At 43.1% G+C, this 20,311-nt stretch overlaps 2 protein-coding genes and 1 long non-coding RNA gene across 4 annotated transcripts in view; 1 reads left to right on the forward strand and 2 right to left on the reverse strand.

The window, feature by feature from the left end:
* LOC310769109 (putative transmembrane protein 244) overlaps positions 1-20,311 on the forward strand; it is a 57,932-nt gene that overhangs the window by 13,919 nt on the left and 23,702 nt on the right. The gene's annotated exons all lie outside the window — the stretch shown is intronic.
* SRSF4 (serine and arginine rich splicing factor 4) lies at positions 4,636-19,043 on the reverse strand. Of its 2 annotated transcripts, XM_083627496.1 has the most exons (6): positions 18,671-19,043; positions 10,759-10,901; positions 9,763-9,875; positions 7,427-7,641; positions 6,627-6,716; positions 4,636-6,044 (listed from the first exon to the last, which is right to left on the reverse strand). In XM_083627496.1, exons 1-6 carry the CDS (start codon positions 18,775-18,777, stop codon positions 5,231-5,233), a joined length of 1,482 nt encoding a protein of 493 aa, XP_083483622.1. In that variant the 5' UTR covers positions 18,778-19,043; the 3' UTR covers positions 4,636-5,230. The 2 variants fall into 2 exon arrangements, with proteins under 2 accessions (XP_083483622.1, XP_083483623.1); XM_083627497.1 differs by lacking the exon at positions 10,759-10,901 and having other exon boundaries at positions 18,671-19,016.
* On the reverse strand, positions 11,599-18,661 carry LOC310769184. The gene is made up of 2 exons (XR_014551499.1): positions 12,442-18,661; positions 11,599-12,399 (listed from the first exon to the last, which is right to left on the reverse strand). It is a non-coding gene; the product is annotated as an uncharacterized lncRNA (long non-coding RNA).

Here is a 20,311-nt window from a genome sequence, read left to right on the forward strand (position 1 = left end):
CCTTTTGAAAACAAATGCATCATTTTCATTTTATTTTTAAAGTCAAATTCATTGAGCCAGAATAACCTCTCTCGCAAGTGTGCCTAGAGATGCTAATTTTGAAAGTCAGTCTCATTCTGAATTTTGTATCTATTGATACTGCCCTCACATTGTTCTCTTCCTACTTGTCTGATACTTCTTTTGGTGTTTTCCTAAGGGAAAGCTCTTCCTCCGCGTTCCCTCTCCTTATTGGCATCATGCAGAGGACATCTTATTCCTGTGTTCTCCTGTGCTCCTCTCTACAGAAATCTGGCCTCAGATGGATGGTGCTCCCTCTGCCAGCCACAGTCTTACGAAAAAAGGCAGGGTGGCAAAGAGGTAGCAGGCATTCAAGTGAGGTTCTTTTAGCTGCTATGCAGGTATCAAGTTGCGCCAAGGCCTTCTAGGAAACTTTGGTAATTAAGCAGTATATGAATCGCTTAAAGGAAGAATTAACAATGGGTGATTTCCCATCCCTGAAAACATAGTGCTGGCTGTTACCCAGGTGTGTCTCCATTCTTAGATGCACATCAATGTTCCTTGATAGCTCAAAAAACAGGAATTAAGACAAACTAGGTAGCCCTGCAATTAGCCAAGTCAGAAATTAATTTGAGGTGTGCTAGGCAAAAGTTCAATAGAAGCCACATTGGATAGCTTTCCTTAGAGACTGGAGAGGATTTCCCATAATGGAATCAAGTCCTGCCTTCAGGTGGTGCAAAATCCTCTTCTTCCAAAAAAAATACCCAAAGTAGCTGTGTTGACCCTTTGGAAAACAGTTGGCTAGCAGCGACCCATTATGCTTTCACAGAAAGGATTAAACATTGCTCACACCTAGACTTGCTGTGCTGCTGAGAATGCCAAAAGGGAATGTGTTGAAGTTGTGCCCCATTAAATTTCTCAAATATTACATTTGCTTGAAACTCATTTGGCCCATCCATCACTCTTCCTGCCTTTCACACAGAGGAGATGCTTTGAAAGGCTGGATGACATGTATCCCGTCTAAAATTTCACTTGAAGCCTCTTGATAGCGCTGCCACTTCAGGGTAACATGAAATTCCAGTGGGGTGGAGACGGAACGTAAGCCAAGGGCCCCTTTTTCTTTCACATGCACTTCCCTCTCTGAGACACCCTCTTGTCTCCAATATCCCCAATGTAGCGCCTCCTCTAGCCCACTATGTCCAGCACCATTATTGTTGCCATCGTCTTGCTGCTTCAGGAAAGGAGGGGAACACATCCCACTTGGCTGCTGAACCATGTGCTAGAACATCATAGGAAGCTCTGTATATTGAAACAGAGCTGGGATAGCTCAGTTGTAGAGCATGAGACTCTTAATCTCATGGGACGTTGTTTTGAGATCCATGTTGGGGGAAAAGGCTCCAGAGACATTGCACCCTCGTGGCACCTTCCAACTCTATGATTCTCCTGCATCCAGCTCAGTATTTACACTTACTGCTAGTAATTTGTCAGGATTTTAGATAGGAATTGCTCACAGCCCAGTATAGCCATGGAATGAAAGGCTGCCACATCAGGTTGCTGTTACAGCGTTCTTCAAACCACTGAGCAACTGCAGTGAAATGGCTGGAACTTTTGACTTCAGTTAGGGTGACTCCATTTCAATTTCCTGCTCAGTCACAAATCTTGCCCCTGAGCCAGTTACTCACCTTCAGCTCAACCTGCTTCACTGGGTTGTGGTAAGGGTAAGAGGACAAGACCAGGCACCCCCAAACTTGGCCCTCCAGATGTTTTGGGACTACAACTCCCATCATCCCTAGCTAACGGGACCAGTGGTCAGGGATGATGGGAATTGTAGTCCCAAAACATCTGGAGGGCCGAGTTTGGGGACGCCTGGACAAGACCATGGATAGATCCCTGGAGGGAAGGCAGGGCAAACATTTTAATCAGCCATGTATTTAAACACTGGTTTGGTAGCCACAGGTGACTGTAATTCCATGTAGGCAAACAGAATTCTATGCAAATGAGTGAACTGGAAGAGGAAGGAAAGGGCGCAGTGGCTCTCTGCTGCATGCAGTGTAGAAACAAAAGGGGCTGCTGCACATAGCATAAAAATGCAGCTCTCCATCCTTACTCTGCCACTCCAGCAGGCTAGTAACTCTGCAAACTTATTTACGAGGCTTATTCTAACATTAAAAAAAAAAACCCTAGTGGTGCACCATGCAGTATAGATCTGGCATATAAACTACAATGCAATAAGCAGTAGGGAACGGTTTATTTTTGTATTGGTCCAGAGACAGACAAGAAATTCATGTATATCCCTTTGCAAATGTTCTATTGCTAGTCTAAATACACAAGGTTATAAAAGGATAGTTCAGTTCCATTACAGACAGTTTTCAAAGTGTAGATATTATGTACCATAGTCCAGGAGAAATGTATTAATCTTGTTAATGTCTTGCACCATCCACTTGAAGATTTTGCATCAGAACTGCAACACTAGCTAGTTCCTTGATAGAAGTGAACTGAACAAATGAAACCAGAAATATATATATTTGTGCCTCCCGAAAAAAATCTATTCCTACCAGCACAACTGCAGAGGATCATAGCAGTTCCACACTTTAATAATCTGTATCCAAGAGTTTAAGGCACTCTTGAGCTTTAGATGTAGCATGTGTTCACCTACTTTGATCCAGAAATGCATGCCGTCAAAGCACTGAAACCTGGAGTTGAGCATATGGGTTGTTTAGAAGCTGAAGAGCTCCCAGGTGGAATAAAAACCTAAACAAAACTTCATTGGTTGCATTTGCAAGGAAGCACTCCTAATCCACTCACTGGAGCAATGGCAACATACCCAGAGAAGACCAAAAGCCTCACCACTGAATAGGTGTATCCAACTAAGTTCTACTCAGACACATAAAACTCTCCTTCAAGCTATGTTTGCAAAAAAGAATAGATGGAAAAGCATGTTGCTGAGGCTAGCTCATTACATTGCCTAAAGGTGTTCATCAGTCTCAAGCGAGGAAAAAGTCCCAGGACACCTGAGCTCATCAGTTCAGTGTCACAGCACAAAATAAGCCTTAGATGACTATCACCTTCCCCTATGAATAGGTGTGAGTAGGCAAGCAGTTTTACGGCATAACAGCATCCAAGCTAGGGATGGGGAAACTGTGGCTTTCCAGATATGATTACAAGTCCCACCACCCCTGCCCACTGGCCATGCTTCCTGGGGCTGATGGAAGCTGGTCTAAGGGCCACAGGTTTCACATCCCAAATCTAGGTGAAGTTGTGCCATGTACTAGATCACTGTTTAGGCAGCATGCTCTTAAGTTCCTGATCACTTCATATGTCTAACTATCTGCTGTCAGTGGCCAGATTACATCTGTTCCCAAGGACAGCCAGCTTTTTTGTCTCTGTAACTGTGAATAAAGCACACAAATGTATGTCTTCACTTGGAAACGATTCAAGACCCACGTGGTACAGATCAGGTTGCTGGGTTCAGATAAAAGTGAATTTTGCAAAAGGACACTTGAGCACCGTATCCAACAGTGAGGCAGTACTGTCACACATGTAAAGAACATAAGAGCCATTCTGGATCAGACTAAGGCCTATCTAGCCCTAATCCTATTCTCACAATGGCCAGCCAGATGTTTATGGGAAGCCTGAAAGCAGGACTAAATGCCAACAGCACTTTCCTCACTGGTGAGTTGCATACAAAGGCATACTGTCTCCAACAGGGGACGTAGAAGATATGGGTAGTAGTCACTGACAGCCCTGTCCCCCATGAATTTGTCTCTTTTACAGCCATCCTAGTTTGTGGGCATCACAATATCTTGGGTGGCGCCGGGGTGTGCGAACCCCATAGTTTAACCATGTAATGTGTGAAGAAATGCATTCTGTTGTTTGTCCTGAATCTCCTAGCATTCATACTAGCATACTAGAACTTGGGAGTCTTCCAATGAAAGCTGAGAGATGGAGGAAAACTTCTCTTTCCACTTCCTTCACACTATGTATAACTGTATACACTTCTTACCATGTCTCCCCACCCAATTCACCCTTTTCCTAAACTAAAAAGCCCCAGATATCATAACATTTCCTCATAGAGGAGCTGTTCATTTGTTCTGGCCACCCCACATTTCTTGTCACTGTGTCGTCAATCTAAACTTGAATGGGTCCCACATAAAGGATTAGTCACTTTACTGCAGTTACCATTTATCCATGTACAATTCAATGCATCAACTGACAAATAAGAACATCAAACACCCTCGAGACCAACTTCATTTCAATGTGTCTATTAAAAGCTTTAGGGACCACGTTTGACAGGCCCCCTGCACAATTGCATAGTTGTAAATTAGATTTTGTTGCTCTCCCTAATGCTGTACGAGAAGTGCAAGTAAGGATAGTGAATTTGTCTAAAATCATTTAAAAACAGGTCATAATAAACTGGTCATATATCCCCTTAAGGGTGTAGGTCAGAGATACTTGCTTTGTTTCAACCGTAAGCCAAGTTGTGCAGGGATCTTGTCAGCAGCCACATAATAGTACTATGGAGTCTTGATAACAGGAATTAATATGTTGGAAAAATACTGTTTTCTGAAAATCTTGCCTAAAACTTATGAACATGTAAAGGGACAAATCAGCATAACTTAAAACCATTACAACGTGTGGTCAAGCAAAAATAGTCTTTATTCAAATTTAATGGAAACAGGGGCCACTGTACTTTGCAAGATGGGGAAAAATAAAAAAATATAAAACAAGGATATTGTCACAATACCAGAATGTGGAACTCTACTCCCCCCCTCCCTTCCTATGGTTTACTGTAGGTATCTATTTTTCTTGACTGTGCTATTAACAAACTCTGCAAGTCCAAAATATGAAACAAAAGTAATATGAAATTTAAGACTCTGCACTTTTCACTAAATGGCGTACATCAAAGGGCATCAATTTAAGGGCAAATTGTTGAAGTTACCATACCTACCTAGGAGTCATCATTCCAATCTTAGAAGCCCATCGAAATGCAGTGCTCATTCTCTATGGCTATTCTGGAAATCCAGGAAGATGATCTGATGAGACTCTCAGTATCATTTTCCAGAATGTGCGACAGAGAGGGAGCACTGGACTGAACACTTAAGACACACCATTGTGGGGAGGGGTTTTAAAAATGTACAGCAGTGACATGTGTTCTACTCCAATCACTTGTGCTACAACTACCAAACATGTACAAAAGACTTCTCATAGAGCTCTAAGTGTGGTTGCAGCAAGTTTAGGATCTGGACCGAGACCTTGATCTAGATCGGGAATGCGATCTAGAGGCAGACCGCGATCTAGACTTGGATTGGGATCTTGGCTTTGAAACAGATTTGGATCTGGAGCGAGATTTTGATCTGACATTTTGTTTAGAATTGGAATTTGACCTGGACCGGGATTTACAGCGGGTGTCCATTTCCTCACCCTCACTTTTTGCTTCCTTTGTGTCTGGTTCTGCTTTTATATGCTCTTTTTCCTTGGACTGAGATCTGGACCTGGATCTAGACCTGGATCTTGACCGTTCTTGGTCTTCTCTCTTTTTCTTCTTGCTGCTAGACTTGCTGTCACGTTTACTCCGCCTCTTGCTTTTCTCACTTCTGCTGCGACTCCTGCTCCTGCTCCTACTGGCCTCTCTGCTCCTCTTCCTACCTTTCCTCTTGTCCTTACTTTTGCTACGGCTCCTGCTCCTACTCCCCTCTTTGCTCCTACTTCTCGCCTTGCTGACACTCTTCTCTCTCTCTTTACTTCTACTGCCCCTCACACTGCCCCTTTCCTCCTCTTCTGCTTTCTCTTTACTGCCACTCCTACTCCTGCTTTTACTCTTACTCTTTGCCTTGCTAGGACTTCTACTTTTTGCTCGGTCATCATCATCAACATCGTCATTATTCTGCACCACATCCTCTGGCTTGTCTTTACTTTTACTTCGGGATTTCTCTGCACTTCTGCTGCGGCTCCTGCTTTTATCATCTTTACTCGGACTCCTGCTTTTTGCTTTTTGGCTTCGACTTTTGCTTCGGCTACGACTCTTGCTTCTGGAATGGGATCTTGACCTAAGAAGCAAAACCAAAAGTAGCAAAAGAATTCTTATATAAATCTTCATGCAGTTATCGGCAGGAATGAAATTTAGCCTCTGTGATTTGTGTTACTCAAACAGAAGCTTGCAAGTCTTACCCTGTGGAAATAATTGAACTTGTATCAGTTTCTGCTCATGTGTTCACTATGTTCCCTCCTTGCATATTTCCCTGTGAGACATTCAGTGTTTTTTTCACATTTTAAAAACTTCCTATACTGTACTGTAACCAGAATCTGACTTGTGTGTTGTAGCACTCAAATGAGTATTATTGCTACAGAAGCAAATCACACAAGCTGTTAATAAATGAAACCCACAGGAAGGGGAGAGAAATAGAACAGTAAGAGATCAGTATCTAGATTTTAAAGCTAATGAGGGTAATAATGGGATCTGGAACTCAAGAAAAAAAATCAAAGCAAAAATCACTGCAAATTAGGGATCTATAATGATTAGATTTTGCAGCTACGTACGCAAGGTTTGTTCATGTTGACATCGGTTAAAAACACTTAATCAGTATCCTCTGAAGTATGTTGAAAATTAAGTAACTGTGAGTTTGCTCTACCTGGATCGTGATCTGCTCTTTGAATGACTGCTTTTACTACTGCCACTACGACTCCTGCTTTTACGTGAGTGTCTGCTTCGAGAGCGGGACCTGAAAGAAAGAAAAAATCATTGTTGTAGCTATAAGTCTTTACATATTTTTAGGAGACTCCTGGAACATGGCATAGCAAATGGGTGGGGGGGGGGGTTACTGGGTTCTTTTTTTCCTTTTTTTTATTATAAATACCTCAGGTCTGTATTCCCTTCACCCATGCACAATAATTCCCTGTGTCTGATCCTGGCTTGTGGCTAAGCATATGTAGCTGTTTCGTCTAATCTGGCAAACTACAGGACCATGGAAAGCTGCCTTATATCAGGGCAGAGATCAATAGATGCAGCTGCTCTCCAGCTTCAGATAGGGGTAGAAAAAGCTCCTGAAACCCCTATCCAGAGATGTCAAGGATTCTGCTACTCTGCTACTGAGCTATGGCTCTACCCAGGTCTCACTCTGGCTTCCAACTGTGATTCATAAGGCATGAACACAGTTTGCTGGCTTGAATGAAATTGCTAACTTTGGCTGTGCCTCAAACCGAGATCAGAGGTGGAGATTAGCAATGAGCAAACCTAAACTCTCATCTGTTTGATCATGGTTGGAATTAAGTTTAAAGCACCCCTCTATTTCCATCACCCAACAAGAGAACTTCACAGTTCTGCAACTCACCACTGTTCCTGCAAGGTTAACAAAGCAAGGGTGCAATACATTACTTTCCAGCAGCTCTGACAAACGTTTGCCCTGCCAAGGAGTGTTGTGAACAGACTTACCTCGAATGAGTCCGACTTCTGGAGTAGGAGCGGCGGCGCCTGGACCCAGGCCTGTCTTCCACTAGCCTTATCTTCCTACCATTTACTTCTGTCCCATCCAGCTTTTCAAGGGCTCTTTTCATGTCAGAATAGGATTTGAACTCAATCACACCTTCATTCTTTCTACCTTTGTGTGCGTCAGCATACGTCACTTCACCTGCCTGACGCATATAATCCTGGAAGACAGAACATTGCCTGTGAATACACCTATGCTTTCAAGCTGATTCTGTCTGTTATCAGCCCCCCCCCCAGGTCAGAGCTTTCCAAGCTGTGTGTCGTGACATGTTAAAGTGTCGGCTGAAGTGTGTAGGTGTCGTGCAAAGGCTCCCTGCGCTCCTCCCAGGGCTGGAAAGGGTTTAGTTTAACCTCCGGTTTGCAAGTAAAACAGAATTACTGTGTCGTGAAAAGATGCATGTCTAAAAAGTGTGTCACCAACATGAAAAGTCTGGAAAGCTCTGCCCTAGATGCTGCAACTGAAAAGCACACTAGACTGCATTTCTTTTTCAAAGTGTGAATGTGAGAATATTCAGCTTATTGATGCCCTCTTGATTCCCTCTCAGATGGACAGATGAAAAAGCCAAGAAAATGGCTGCACACTACACCAAGCCTCACCTCTGGTCTAAAATACAAGGAGCACTGTGGTCTATTACCAGAGGCAATTCTAACCTCAGACATTCTGTTTGAAGATGATACTGTTGGGCTGGCAAAGGAGGAACAATACTGTCCAATTTCTGGTAAAAATGGCCAGAAAGGATAAAGCAGATAGTGTAATTCAACAGGGACTATCCTGCTTGGATATTATTGCATCTGCTTACGCATTTGCTTAGCTCAAGCAATTCAACCAAGACTTCATAGACTGCATGCATAGCAGACTTTTCAGCCTTCCGTTTCTCTGCACACATCCTTCTGCATCTCAGTTTGCATTATGGGGTCTATCACCCTTAATCTCCCCAAAGTGGCCGCAGTACTATTTTAGCCCACTGCCTTCCAAGGGAAGCAGGCCAATGTGAAACATGACAGTAAACCACATGAGCCAGGAAACCAGAGGAAAGACCCCCCGTTCCCTGCAAGCTTGCTGTTTGCGAAGGTTTTCAAAATGCATAGCAACATGTGAGTTTAGGTACAAAATCTTGTATTACTTCAGAAGCATCTTATCTGCATTTATGCACGAGGGTCTTTTTTTATTCCTTTTTACAATCAAGCAGTCTATATAACTTTCATGAAACAACTAAATGAAATAAAACATCTGAAATAGTTAAATATTCAGTGTGCATAATAACTGCACAGGCTGAAACCCTCATGCTCAAGGAGCTTATCACTTTTACTGTTCTCTGTTGTGCTTTGTACACTGCAGTAAGAATTAACACAATGTCAGTTATTCTGAACAGGTGGTGGTATTCAGCTAAGCATAGATCCATTGAAATTAATTACCGTATTTTTTGCCCCATAGGGCGCACCGGCCCATAAGGCGCACCTAGTTTTTTTGGGGGGAAATAAAGAAAAAACTTTTATTTCCCCCCCCCAAGGCGCGAGGCTGGGGCGGGGGAAGCCCGAGCTTCCCCCGACCCCAGCCCCCAGAACAGGCTGCTCTCCGCAAGCCGTGGGAGCCCTCCTGCGGCTTGCGCAGCTACCCGAAGCCCCGGCACGACTGCTGAGCGCGCCGGGGCTTCGGGATAAGAAGCAGCGCTGCGCAAGCCGTGGGAGCCCTTCCGCGGCTTGCGCAGAGCTACCCGAAGCTCCAGCGCGACTGCTGAGCGCGCCAGGGCTTCGGGGTAAGAGGCAGCGCTGCGCACGCCGGCGGAACCCTCCCGCGGCTTGCGCAGAGCTACCCGAAGCCCCGGCGCGACTGCTCAGTGCGCCAGGGCTTCGGGATGCAGGCAGCTCTGCGCAAGCCGGGGGAGCCCGGGGGGGGGGGAACTCCCGCGGGCTCCCACGGCTTGCGGATAGCTTCCTGATGCCTGGAGAGGGAGAGGGGTCGGTGCACACCGACCTCTCTCGCTCTCCAGGCTTCAGCGAAAGCCTGCATTCGCCCCATAGGAAGCACACACATTTCCCCTTCATTTTTGGAGGGGAAAAAGTGCGTCCTATAGGGCGAAAAATACGGTATCTTAGTAATGTTCACGAATTTCAGTGGGTTTACTTTGAGTAAAGCATAACTGAATACCACCCAGGGTTTCCATGAAAAATGAAAAATATATTTGCGTGGACCACAGGCCAAAAGCAAGGCTTAAAAAGAGAAGCACAATTTATGTTTTCAAACCTTTATCAGCACTAGCAGAGGCATAGAGATGGCATACCTTCAAATCCTGCCAACTGCAACGACTTGACAGATTTTCAACGATCAATCTGTATTCAGTACGGGTCGGAGGACCGTACTTATCTCTTCCACTTCTTCTATAACCATATCCACCTTTAGAGGTGATAAGCAGATGGAATACTTCAGGTAAGGTAGTGGAGCCAGGTGGTTAATCTATACCCCCAAAGAAAATAAAAACTAGTCTACCCAACAGCCGGTAAATACATTTAGTTCCCCCCTCCCATTAGCCTAAACTACATTCTCAGTGTTAAAAATTTTATGTTATGAGAGTCAGACATTTAAAAAGGTCTATATACATTATGTCTAGAACATCAGCACATAATTAAAAGACTGTATATTTTATATTTACTATTAAAATTAAACATGCAACTAAGTTTAAGTTAATAAAAAATAATAATGTTTTTGAAAACAAAAAAAAAAAAAAACCAAATCACTATAGTCAGTTACTAATGTTACTTACATTGATTTAAAGCTTTCTGAATATATAACATGAATAAAGGTTTCAGGCACCTATTTCAGTTTAATCACATCTGTCTCTAACCCTTGGGGTCCTCACCACCCACGTCTAATGGGAAAAGGTTGCGGTCGTCACATGGCTTCCTTTTTGGGTCAGCCAAGGGCCACAAAGGTCAAAGAGCCACTCATGGAAAGGCAACCCAGGGTCAGCAAATGGAACAGGCAGTCATCTTAGCCTCAAAGGACTCTTAATTGAAACATTGAGGTCTTTGTTAAGTCTATGTTAAACAATCACATTACAAATAAACCATTCATATATTTACAAAATAAAATAATGAAAATTAAAGTTCATTTAGTTAATTACAGTTTAAAAAGTTGAATATATTAATATCTAAATAATATTACTTTAATAAAATCTACAGTAATCAAACTTTACATTTTTAATTAAAAAATACTGTTTTTAAATGCTGTGTTTTAAATAGAATAAAAGGCACCAATACAACGGTATGTTAGTGCTTACTGCGTCCAGAACCGTAACTGCTGTCGCGGCGAGGGCCCCGGGCATGCTCAACAATTACACGTTCCCCACATAGATCTTTGCCATTTAGCTCATAAACAGCGTCATCAGCATCACGCACATCATCAAACTCAACAAAGCCATACCTAAGGGGAGACAAAAACAGATCCAGCATCAACCACGTCAACAGTTACCTTCACAATTCTGGCCAACAGTGGCATGGGCTTTGAAGATCTATGCCGTATGGGAGCTGTTGACAAGCATCTCTCTCCAAGTGTAGCCTTAGAAGTTCAATGGTGACAACAAAAGTATGGCATAAGAATAGCTGTCAAGTCTTACCATAGGGCAAAAGAGGCTGATATACCTCAAGAAAAGCTTTGTCGCAAATAGTAGGAAACGATGCCTGCCTGCCATAACAGCATTGAAAAGTGTGTTATTCCTATCTCTTCATGACTTTATTATTCATCACCAGTTATTTGAAGTATATTGTAAATATAGGCATACATGTATATGGGTGCTCCCCCATTTTCAAATTTGAGCAGGCATCAGTTTAAGATAAAGCGACTATTGATCATTGCCAGTTTTACCACTTGACTATACCTTTTAACATCAGGAAATTCAAGGCCTCCTCTACTGGCTATCAAAACACCAAGATTAGTGTTAGCAGTTCTATGTGGTTTGCTTCACCATACACTTCATGGTTTTCTTTCCAAAGGCAACATTCCCAAAAGGAATAGAATTTTAAGGAGAATAACCACATTAACTGTAGTAATCTTTTCTAACCAGGAAAAAGGGTATTGTTTGTACTGTTCCAGATATTTTTTTATTTTTGTGCTGGTAATCTTTTTGCTATTGTAATCTCTTATTGTTGAAAATCTGGAAGAAACCATATTCCTAAGTGTTTTATTCAAGTAACATTCCATTGCAGACCTCTGAATTTTACATATTCCTCTTGCAAATCGGGAGGGATATTGATACTGAATTATTCAGATGCAGAAGTGTTTCTATCCAGATTTCTGCTTGCATATAGTGAGGTTTTAAATTATTTCATGCCAATGAAAACAAAACACTTACTACTACAATGACCTCATTCAGCAAGATTTTTAGGAAGTGAAAATTGTAAGATTTTCCCTCAAAGTCTAAGCATCAACAATTTCAGTGAACAAGCAACTTCTAATAATGCTTGCTAGACATAATTAAGAGAACAGAAATGAAATGCTCAATGGCCTCCAAAGATGAACAAGGAAAAAACCAGAAGCAGCAAGTTTACAAGTTATTGCCCAAATGTGTAAACAACAGCAGGTTTAGCATCCATCTCTAGTGTGAGAGTGTGGGTACAGAAGATGAACACATGCTTTGGTTTTGCAGGAAAGTTCAGCTCATTGCCAATGCCAAGAAAATATAGGGCAAACACTTTTCACAATGTGCACACTATCTCATTATACAAGAAAATGACTTTCAGTCCATACAACGAGCCTTTTAGGCCTTTGCACAGAAGGAATGCACTACATTTTCTAGGATGATATCACAGTTCTTCCTCTGAGGAAGCCTGCTGGGTCAAGTGCAAAAAGAGTTGCATCCCCATTCCAAGTGTGAACACCAGTGGCCTCTCCTGGAAGCTTTAGAAGTGGTGAAGCCCAGGAACTTTATTCTTATCTATAAACCACCTAATGCTTTGTGCTGCACATAAATTATTTAAAAACACAGACCCTTGCCTGCCGGCTTACAATCTATACAGATAATAAAGGGGAAAGGGAGGGAAGAGGAGAAAACACAAACCCAGGAGGCAATTTTCTTAAACATAGTTAAGGGCTATAATGATTACCACTGCAAGAGGCAGTTCTAACTAGGGAGGAGCCAAATGACGGTTGGTTTTTATCATTTAGTGACTTGCATGTCACATCTGTATATCGCTCTTGTGCTGAAGAGCTCAAAGTGCCTTCACTCAGTTTATCCTCAAAACAACCTTGTGAGGTTAGTGAAGCAGAGAAGAGTGCCCAACTGTAACACACAGTTCTCTGTTGTGGAATAAGAGAGACAGAAGGGTTATTACTCTGAATTCTAATCAATATGGGCAACCTTTCACTATTTTAGCAATTAAAAATGCTAGTGTACCCAACTGACAACATGAACAAAAAAACGCAAGTTGCCCAAGCCCCTGATTGGGGAGGATAATGTCAGGTGTCTGTCACTAATTGGACAGAATTAAGTCCTTGTCAAAAAAAGTTCCTCTCAGTCTGTTAGTTGTATGACCCATATTACCTCTTCCTCTAATTTCTGGTTTCTTACTTGCCATTATCTTCACTTTGTGAGATCTAGGCCAGTTTCACAGTTCTCAGAGGAGCCTATGTTCACACAAATGTAAAGACAGTAGTACTAATCAAAATAAATGGGACTAGGATCAGGGATTCACAATATCACTCACCACACTTGTCATGGTAAGTGCTTGGGAAACTTCTGATGAACAAGTCCTGTAGTTGCAGAAATGTGGTCCCCACTCACTCTGCAGCTCCAATGTTTGGAGGAAACTTAGGATTTGTTTTTGCTCTGTGCTTTTCAGGAATGGATTATAGGGCAAGTGCAAAGAAAAAATAAGAACATGTGATTGTCCTTGACCTTGGACTGACTTTCAAAGGTATGGGTGAGATCAGGAACTAGACTCTATTCATTGAGAGAGGAGAATGGTCCTGTTGACTAACAAATTTTGCCTGATGAATCTGTAGACTTCTGGATGAGATAGGTACAGTATTTTAGACTGGCCCACTTTGAACATCATATTAAACCACAGGTTAGCATGACAAAAACAAGCTATAATGATCCTCAGACTCATGTGCCCTTTGCTCCTCTTCTGGTACGACTGTGATAAGTTATGAAGCTTTCACTTCCACCATAGATTAAGAGCAACTTGTCAGATTTTCCGAACCAACAAGATTAAGCATAGTTTGGTTTATCTATGGTTTGTTTGAAACAGACGAACTTCAAACCATGGGTTTTGAAGCTGGCTTGTTTAAACAAACCTGAATTAAAATTAACCAGAGTTTAGTATTCAGATGATATGCTGAACTGTGGCTAACTGAAATCATAAGTGAAAACTTGTGCTCTGTTCCTAAAAGCTGTTTCAGGGTAGAGGGGGAGTATTCATATCTCATTTTCTAACAACTGTGCAAGCCTAAGCCTCACTGCAGCTTGTACTTGTCACACTTAGTGTGACATCAAATTACAGCCTCTGTAGTATAGTATTCCAGCTTCACATTACAGCTTAATTTACCCCAAACTTAAAACAATGAATTTAAAATCTCCTGCAAACTAAGCACCTATGATCAGCATTAATTCTGGATAAACTGAAAAATGAAGAACTGAAAAATAAGGTATCTTACAACTTGCAGTTAATTTGTAATTGTTTGCTAAGCATTAATGTAAAGGATGGCAGCCCCAACAAATAAAACTAATGCAGTTATTCTGAGGGAAAGCACAATACAGTATTGTTCTACACCTGAAAATTGTTCTTGTTATTCCAACAACATACCTGCTACATAAAATAATAAAAAAATGTATAGAACTGTGATTTTAGATCCAGGGCAAATTAACTGTGGTCTGTTGAAAGATTTTTAGATAGCTATATGAAATAGCATATATAAAGAGAGAAAGGCAGATAACTCCAGAATTCTAAAGTAAAGGTGGGATCAGTTTAAAATTACTGCATTTAGCACTGATAACATGGTGCTCAAAACCTGGAGCTCATCTTTTACTTCCAGCACTGAGACAGGATTCCTTGTGCCAATATAATAATGAATTTAGTGCAGCAGAATGCCAAAGACAGAGAACAGAAGAAAGATAATGTGAGCTTGTGAAACAGATAGCTATATTATAGCAATATAGGGGGCTTAGGAAATTTACATGTTACCAGATCAACAAAATTATCCTTAAGACACCAATCAGCCCTCCATATGGGAGGAGGGTTTTTTTGGGGGGGAGGAAGAGGGCATGAGGGCAAGGCAGAAGGCTTCTGAAGTCCAGATCTTCTGCCAAGAGCATGCCTATGAAAACACCTTTATGTGTGGTGCAAAGGCTCTGGAAGCTAAGCCACTTGTTTACAGATGCACTGCCCATCAATCTCTGAAAATGGGAAAGAGTTTTGTGAGGGGCATGAATTGTATGGGTTAGCAGCATATCTACAGATGTCAACCATCCACATTCCATCCCCAAGCATGCCAGAAATCAACACCGGGATACCATTTACAAGTGTAACTTACATGTTACATACTTTTTGTTCCAGAGGAGAATCAATCCATAAACTCTTCCTAGAATGCCAATTTGTTGTCTGCCCATATATAATGAACTGCTACAGAATGAATTACAGACTCATCATTCTTACAGCTCAAAGTACACATTACTTTCCCTGGCAGTGAGTCACAGAACTAGTTTTTCAGTGCCTAAACTCTTTGCTGAGAAACCTCCACTGTTCAGCAAATTATTAGGAACAGAAGAATTGCCTTGCTGGATCAGATCAACACCTGTCAAGTCTAGCATTCTGCTTTCAACGGCTGCCAGTCAAAGCCAGACAATGTGGTGTTCAAAGATTATGTGGATGTTTTTAACACAGAAGGTCCATTTAGCTATCATGACTATTAATACTGGCTACCCCTGAATTTGGGTGATCCCTAATGGCACTGTGCACCATATAAGTCTTTCTGCACTGTAGTTTTTGAACAAGTTTTCCATCATGACTCTCAGATATTCAACAGTACAGTTCCAAAGTATGAAGTTCTGTATGTTTCAGCCAATTTAGATCCATCAATGCACCTTTTGCTTTTTGAAACTAATTTTATTAGTTTGGAAGGGTCTTTTTGGAGCTTATCAATGACCACATTTGGATACTGCAAGGATGGGGAACCTATGGCCTTCCCAGATGCTGATAGATTACAATTCCCGCCATCCCTGACCACTGACCATGCTGACCACAGGATCTACAACCCACTGGCTTAATAAGCTGAGTTCTGAAGGAGCCTTATGGCCATACACAAACCTCCTTCATCACAGTGAGCAAACAAGTCATTAAGTTTCCCATGACTGGCTACCTCACAGTTTACCTCACAGAAAATTTATGACAAATCATCAGGGCAGAAGCTTTTTTTTAATTATTCTGTGTCAGGGCAGGAGTAATTTCCATTTCTGTCAGTTGTCAGTCACATGTATGAATAACAATACACTTAATTAAGGAAGAACTCTCCCTCCCCAACCCAGGTAATACCTATACCATACTACAAAGCTGATGTTCATGCAAGTACTTTAATGTTTTCAGATGAAATGTGCATACATGGAATATACTGAATGCCCATATGATGCCATATTCACAAGGCCTGTAGAAACTGCATTTCTTGCATATGTAGCACATGGAGACTAATCAGAAAACCTGGGATGCACACATTCCAGGATACCCATTATGGCGTGGGAAACAATCTCTAAATCAATAAGCTATGAGGGCCAATCTCTTCCTTTGCCTATTTCAAGCAAGGAAATCTGTGCAAGAGTTTCAGCATGTTAACTTTACAGCAGAAACATTTCAGATGCATCATTCTTTCCACAATGCAGCATTTTAAAAGTGTTCTAAGGCTGTGCCCTCCTGCACACTTACATGGTAATGAACCCCAATTAGCACAGTGGTACAGCTATTACTTTTCTACCTAAGTAAATACACCTAGAACTTTGTTGTTAAGCACAGCAGACTCTCTCTCTCTCTCTCTCTCACACACACACACACACAGTGAGTCCCAATGAATTTCATGGAGCTTATTCCCAAGTAAGCACATATAAGTGTCAATCTCAAGACGTAGGCTGCAATCCTAGACACACTTACTGTGCAAGGACTAATAGTGGGACTTCTAAGAAAACATGTATAGGACTATGCTGCTTTACAGGTGCAAAAACCCTAACACCACGGAAAGCCATCTAATTAGATTTTAATTTGATTTTAACCTGGTTTTAGGAGGTAATTTAATTATTGTTTGATTTTATACCAATGTTATATATATGATGTTAGCCGCCCTGAGTCCGACTTTGGCTGGGGAGGGTGGGATATAAATAAAAGATGACGATGATGATTTCAAATTCAAACTTAGCACTGAACTTTTTGTGTTAAAGGAAGGCAGGACCAGAGCACCAGAGCAGAGAAAATGCTTTGCAAGTACAGTATAAGGTCTCAGGTTCATTCTCCAGCATCTTTAGACAGGGAGACCCCTATAGGAAATCCTGGACAGCTGCTGACAGCCAGTGTGGAGGCTGCACTGCTACTAGGATGTGCTGAAATTTTCAACTTCTATTTTCCAAAAAAGTGAGTGATAAAAAGTTGTAACATAACATGGAAATTCAAAAGATGTTTTGGTTAGATTAATATAATTTAGTTTTGCTTGGTAAGTAAAATGTGTTAAACTGCATAGAAATCATTAAAAATGATTGCCAAATACTTGCTGTTATATTTTTTATTATCATTTTTATTTATTAATTAATCTTTAGAACTACCTACTTTTCAGAAGGTAAAATTAAAATTCCAAAAGCACTTTACAGTCGTACCTTGATTGTCAAACGTAATCCACTCCGAAAGTCCATTTGACTTCCGAAAATGTTTGACAACCAAGGCATGGCTTCTGATTGGCTGCAGGAGCTTCCTGCACTCAATCAGAAGCCTCATAAGCCGCATTGGACGTTCGGCTTCCAAAAAACGTTTGCAAACCAGAGCACTCACTTCTGGGTTTGCGGCGTTTGGGAGCCAAAACATTTGAGTCACAAGGCGTTCGAGATCCAAGGTACGATTGTATGTGCTTCATCACACGTAGACTTACCAAGCTAAATGCTGTCCAATCAGAAAAAGGATAGCAGATTTGAATTCCCTGCACCCAGAAACGTATTTCCCAAGACCCCTCAGTGAATGAATTTGCAAAACGGTCTGAGATGCATTATATGGGGGACTCTCTATACTGAAAAAGGTAAAGGGACCCCTGACCATTAGGTCCAGTCGTGGCCGACTCTGGGGTTGCGGCGCTCATCTCGCTTTCTTGGCCGAGGGAGCTGGCGTACAGCTTCCGGATCATGTGGCCAACATGACTAAGCCGCTTCTGGCGAACCAGAGCAGCGCACGAAAACGCCGTTTACCTTCCCACCGGAGCGGTACCTATTTATCTACTTGCACTTTGACGTGCTTTCGAACTGCTAGTTGCTGCCAAATTTGGGGAAGGGTCTGTTATGGAGCACACACTTTGCATGGATAAGGTCCTAGGTTGAAGCACCCCTGCCCTCACAGCATCATAAGAGCTGAGAGGGGTCCCTAGGGTCATCTAGTCCAACCCTCCTGCAAAGCAGGAATCTCAGCTAAAGCATCCATGACAGAGGGCCACCCAACCTCTGCTTGAAAACCTCCAGTGAAGGAAAGCCCACCACCACCTTTCGAGGAAGTCCGTCTCCCTTCCGAACAGCTCTTAACTGTCAGGAGAGCTCAAGTGGGAGAATTCCCGCCTGAAACCAGCTGCTGTCAGTCACGATACTGAGCTAGGCCGGGGTCGGTGGCGGCGGCTTCCTTACGCTCCTGCAGCGAAGTTCATTTTAAGAGGAAGGCCTTCGGCCCCCTCACCTCTCCGGGAGGGCAGAAGCGGCAGCGGGGCGCCAGACGGAGGGAGAAGGAAGGCCTAAAAACTGGAGCCGAGGGAGAAGCCCCTCTGCTCTGCCAATTCTGAAGGGTCCCGGGGGCAGCCACGGCGAGGCCCTTCCCGGGAGGGAGAAGAGGCGGCGGGCGGGCGAGCAAGAAGCGCGCGCGGGAAAGGACGGGGAAAGGGCGCGCATGCGCTCTGAGGCCCCGGCCGCGCTGACAGGAAGAAACGAGGGATCCCGGGGACTAGGCCCGGCGGCGGCGGAGACGCCTTACCCGTTCTTGAGATCCACCTCGAGGATCTTCCCATAGCCCTTGAAGAACCGCTCCACATCCCGCTCCCGGGCCTGGTAGCTGAGCCGCCCGATGTAGACCCGCGGCATCTCCCTCGCCGACAGCCTCGCGAGGGCCTGGCGCCGCGCACGACGGCGGACGCGGCCTCAGCGACAGCTTCGACCTGCGGAGCTCAGCGCTGAGCGGGAAGGGCGGGGGGGGAGGGAAGAGAGAGAGAGAGAGAGAGAAAGAGAGAGAGAGAGAAGGCGGGGGAGGGGCGGCAGGCGGCAGAGGACTTTTTTTTTCTTTCCCTCCTCTCCCTCGCCGGCGTAAGCACACACGCAACGCAAGGGCGTGCGCGCTGACGTAGGCGCGTCAGGTGACGCCGCGGGGCGGGCGGGCCCGAGAAGCGTTCGCTGCGGCGCTTTTCGAAGTTCGCTCGCCTCTCGGAGTGGGCGGCGGCTCTTAAAGGGGACGCTCGGAGATGAGCGGGGGGGAGGCGCTTGTCTTAACAGGCAGACATTCGGCAGGTGCGGTTCCCTCCCTCCGATCGCTTAGAGACAGAGTTTCACCAGTATGTATAAAGCCTTGATGAGCCGGGGCTGTATCCCGCGTTAGGAATACCCTAGAGCTGACCCACTGAAATTAATGGACGTGGCTGACTTAGGTCCATTAATTTCAGTGGGTCTGTTCGGGAGCTGAAGGCAATCCATGTGCTTTCATTATATGCGTGGCAGCAGGCATAAATCCACCAGGCGCAGCTATATTTATTCATTTTTAATGCAGCTAACGGATGCACCTTCGCTGGAGTGCATTGCTGAGCACTATGCCCTACTGAGTTCAAAAGTACTTGCTTGCTAATAAGCATGTTGAAGATTACAATATAACCGCGAGATCATATGCATTTATTCATCTACACAATAGGGTGTCATATGCTAATTAATTAAAGAGCAGAAGTTTATGCTGGAGTAACTCCCACATTGAGGGTGCTGTGAATTCTGTTTTGTTGTATTTATGTAGATTTTCCTTTTTTAAGAAAATGCTTTTATGTCTTACCTGTGCATTTCAAGTTCTGTGTGTTTTTAACTTATAAACTGCCCAGAGAACTTCATGTTATGGGGTGGTGTACATATACAATACAATAAATAAATACCACTGTAAGTTGTTCCAAGGTATTTGATGTAGTAAGCGACCAATTTTTATTTTTATTGTTATTATATATACTCCACCCATCTGCCTGGGTTTCCCCAGCCACTCTGGATGGCTTACAGCATATCTAAAAACGTAATAAAAGCATATAATGATTAAATAAATGTGTTTGCAGACTAAATTTCCTTTTTGTTGCTAGGCAGAAGATCTGGCACACCATAACGCTCACAGACATGACAGCTTGTGACACCAGAAACCCGTGTTTGCATTTAAGGCATCAAAATGTTACATGGTACTTCACTTCAAGAAGTGATCTGCCAGATTGTAGTGATTGAAATCACTCGCTGACAGTTCCCTCTTGATTATATTAAGACCAATCTATATCATAGAAACATTTTTTTAAAAACCCTGCCATATATAGAATCCAACCATTGGTCCATCTAGCTCACTGTTGTCAACACTGGCTGGTCGTAGCTCTCTGGGGTTTCAGACATT

The sequence above is a fragment of the Podarcis filfolensis genome (genome assembly GCF_964270895.1).
Source record: "Podarcis filfolensis genome assembly, chromosome: 8".
Lineage (NCBI taxonomy): Eukaryota > Metazoa > Chordata > Lepidosauria > Squamata > Lacertidae > Podarcis > Podarcis filfolensis.